The sequence below is a fragment of the Pteropus alecto genome, unplaced genomic scaffold (assembly GCF_000325575.1).
Source record: "Pteropus alecto unplaced genomic scaffold, ASM32557v1 scaffold24, whole genome shotgun sequence".
In the NCBI taxonomy this organism is placed as follows: domain Eukaryota; kingdom Metazoa; phylum Chordata; class Mammalia; order Chiroptera; family Pteropodidae; genus Pteropus; species Pteropus alecto.
In genome coordinates this window covers 18,856,958-18,860,996 of record NW_006439192.1, presented here as the reverse complement: position 1 = coordinate 18,860,996, position 4,039 = coordinate 18,856,958, and the positions used below count along the sequence as shown (strand labels likewise).

Sequence of the window (4,039 nt, the reverse complement as noted above, 5' to 3'; positions counted from 1 at the left end):
CCAAGCCAGTATTACAGGAAATGTTAGAGAAACTTTTTTAAGAAGAAACATGTATTGAAAACAGGAGTAAAGAATAGTAATAACTACATTCCTATCTACAAGTACCTCAAATGGAAAAAAGAACTCCAACCAAAAGAAAGAGTGGCTGAATGGATAAGAAAACAAGATCTCTACATATGCTGCCTGCATGAGACTCACTTCAGATTAAAAGACACACAGACTAAAAGGAAGGGGGATGGAAAAAGATATTGCCTTGATGGACCTAGAAGATATTGCGCTGAATGAAATGAGTCGGATAGAGAAAGACAAATATCGCATGATTTCGTGTACATGTGGAATCTAAAGAACAAAATCAACAACAACAACAAAAGCAGAAATAAACTCATAGATACAGAGAATATTTAGAAGGCTACTAGATGGGAGAGGGGTTGGGGGACGGCGAAAAAAAAGGCAAAGGGATTAAAAGGTACAAATGGATAGCTGCAGAATAGACATGGAGATGTACAGTGTAGCATGGGGAAGATGGTCAATAATGTTGTAATAAATATGTAAGACGGATGAGGGGTACTAGTACCTCTGATCACTATGCTATACAACTGAAACTGGTATATTATTGTATGCCAACTGTAAGGGGAAAAAAACTCACCAAATTATACAATGTAAATACAAGCAACTAATTGTCTCTTTTATTTCAATAAAGACCAAAAAATTAAAATAAAATAAAATTGGTTGAATAAAATAAATATACTATATACCTTAACAAATTCATAGTCTGATTTAGATAATGTGTAATATATATTTAATTTCATAAACTAGTCAACACAAGAATTTTACTGAATATACAAATAATAGTCAATAGCAAAATTTTTAATATTACATGCCTTTAGATCATGAAATTTAATTAAAGTAGACCAGCAAGCCTTATAACACCATGAAATTTACTTCTGAAAATGGAATTTTTTTTAAATCCCAAAATATCATATTCTATTCATCTCTAGACAACCAAATACTACATACCTGAATCTAAACCAACATAAACATTTTAAAATTAAAGTTTGGTGGAGATTCAGAAATTGCCAATAATATATGGTTGACATAAAGGTAAGAAAAATTTAGTTTGACAACTATTAAAACTTACTTCAGAGCATTTTGTGTATCTTGCTTCAACTCACTGAAGAAAGCTATTTTGAACTGATGTCTAACAAATAAAAGCTGAAAAACAACAGAAAAAAATCATTCTTACACATATTCTCTTAATGTAAAAAGTATAGTGTTTATGAAGAGACATAAGAACATGAAAGAAAATATTCAAAATTAAAGCTCAAGAATTACTATTCCAATAAATAAGTACAGCTAAGAAAACTATAAAAGTTATCTTTAAGAACTTTAAGGGCAAAAGGTACAAAAAGTAATCCATTTTTAAATGCTTTAAAAAAATTTTTAAAGTACTGAAGCCATTTTAAAAAATCAAAGTATTAAAGATACTTAATATATCACCAAAAATAATCAGAGATGATTAATTTGCTCTAGAATGCACCCATAATTTCCTTCTTTAGGAAAAAAACACATACCTGGTGTGTTGTTTTATTCAAAAATTCTTTATGAGATTTCACTCGTCTGATCTCATTATAGTAATAAGTTTGTGCATGTTCATAAAAGGCATTTTCTAATCTGTTTTAAAAAAAAACATTAAAATACTAAAGTTACTTTAAACCAAACTGTTTTCAAGAATCATACCTGTAAGAAATGAAAGTAAAATTCTGAGTTTTTCTCATGATTAAGATAAAAAGTGAAGCAGATTATAACCTGCATTTCTAGATTTAAAAAATCTAAAACTAAGACTCCTTAAAGACCATTTAAAATTATTTACAATCCAAAAAGTAACTGGTAAAGATAACTTTTTGTAGTTTGTAAAAATTAGTTCATCTCTAAGATTACTTCTCCCTTTATCATTTTATAATAAGAAGTCTAAAGGAAACAAATATCCAATATTCAATTAGATTTGACTATTTATGATTTTAATATTTAAGGTTTAAAGGATAAGAAAACTAATGGGAAAAAGACCAAAAATGAGAATCGGCAAATAAGGTGAAAGAACATTTGTACGATTTAAATCTCGCTTCATTCCATAACTTGGAGATTACATAGAAACAAAGAAAATCTGGCCAGAGACGGATAAACAACTCAAAGCTCCTCTGTGACGTGAAGTATTATTTTTCAAAAATATCTGCCTAGGCCATGAAAGAAAGCTAACGTCACAGTCAGATAAAGGTGGAAGTTCAAGGTTTCTCCTCAGAATAAAACAGAATTTTGAAATTGTATTCAAAGGGTTTAAAAACATCTAAGAAAGTATGTAAAAAAATGGATAAGTCAAAAAATTTTTAATTAGATATATTTTAAATTGGACTTTCTGGGTTAAGATTTTTTATTTTTGAAGCTATGGTTTTAAATTTTTTAAAATATGAAAATAATTTAAGTTAGATTTTAACTTTGAATGTTTGAAAGACTTTTGATAACCTAAGCTGAACTTTAAAGTTTTATAAATGAGTAACAATAAGACACTGACTAGAATGTCTAATCTTATGGTAGCTAAAAATATGTCTATAGGTTATTCTGAATGATTAAAGAAAAATTCTTCTCAACAGAGAAATCTGTATTATTAATCTAGATTATGTCAGTAAAGATGAAAGATAAGCTTGGTTTCAGTTTTCAAGTTGGATGTGTACGCAGAGATAAAACATCTCTAAACAGCTATACAGAGAATTAATAGCAAGTCGTAAGCCTGATAAATCCTATTATTTCCTCTAAACTTAGTTATACAAAATCAAATCATTTTCTCCCTTTAAATATAACATTAAATAGTTATAGAAACATTCCTGAATATACAGTAAGTATAAGACTTTCCCTAATTCATACACTTCGATGCTATTTTAGGGTTTTTTTTTTTTGTTTTTTTTTTGAGAACAAACGACCAATTTAAAACATAAACAAATAAATGACAGATCTTGTCAATATATGAGGAGATTAGTGAGAAAACCAATTCTTTTAGCAGATTTCCAACATCATACTGTTAAGGTAACATCAAACAATTAAGAATGCTTTTGGGGAGGAAACAGACTTTGAGTTTGACTTTGAAATCTACAGCGTAAAATCCAACTAACTGTCTTCTCATTTAGTGATTTAAACTCACTGAATTTTAAATACCCATGCTCTTTCATGATGTTCCTCTGTCCTCAAATAACCACTACTTCCTTCCCCCACATCTAAACCTCCGCCGTACAGCTGCAGTCCTTTCTCTCTTTAAAGCCTTCCCAGGCCACATCTATCCATTTGTTCTCTGAAATCCTACAGGACTTACAAACTGTACCACAGGTTTTACACTTGCAGTGCTCTGTGGTATTTATCATGGATATTTTCAGTCTCTTTGTAGATTAGTCCCTCCATGAAGGGAGGAACCTAATCTTGTTTTGAACCACGTAAGACACACACACAGACACACATACATGTATTTATTCACACACATATAAAACACAGACATCTACACTTTAAATGTATTATTTGACCTGTCTCCAAATAGAATTTCTCCTACCAGATAATTCAAATTAAAATTTTGATAATAAGCAGCTTCCTACTGTAGTGATTTATCAGAGGGTATGTGATATTCACTCCTCAAAATTCATACAAGGTTAATCTGGAGTCCCCTTTCTGCTACCACTACACTAGCACATTAATTAGGCACACTTTTTAAAGTATGCAAACATATAAGTCTCCATAGATTAACTTTGAAAAGACACGACTAACACTGAGAAATAGTTACTGGTTTTCTGGTCAAGAACATTCAAGCTTCTAAGCTACAGATGCAAATTTAAGTCTAAAAGAAGCTTTCCTGAATTTTGCCAACTATTTAATAGGGAAAAATATTCATTACCTCTAGGAGGCAAAGAAAACTACTGTGTACTTAAAAGGAAGTTACAATTGAAGATAGAACCTGAGCTTAAGACTGAAAACAAAGGGAATAAGACCAACAGAAGCAATAGCA

At 30.2% G+C, this 4,039-nt stretch overlaps 1 protein-coding gene across 2 annotated transcripts in view; it reads right to left on the bottom strand.

The window, feature by feature from the left end:
• Nucleotides 1–4,039, bottom strand: part of TRAPPC11 (trafficking protein particle complex 11) — a 42,097-nt gene that overhangs the window by 29,668 nt on the left and 8,390 nt on the right. For both annotated transcript variants that reach the window (XM_006916365.3, XM_006916366.3), the window contains exons 6-7: nucleotides 1,572–1,671; nucleotides 1,139–1,212 (exon numbers count right to left, since the gene is read on the bottom strand). In XM_006916365.3, coding sequence (XP_006916427.1) covers nucleotides 1,139–1,212; nucleotides 1,572–1,671 — 174 coding nt within the window. The remainder of the gene's footprint in view (nucleotides 1–1,138; nucleotides 1,213–1,571; nucleotides 1,672–4,039) is intronic.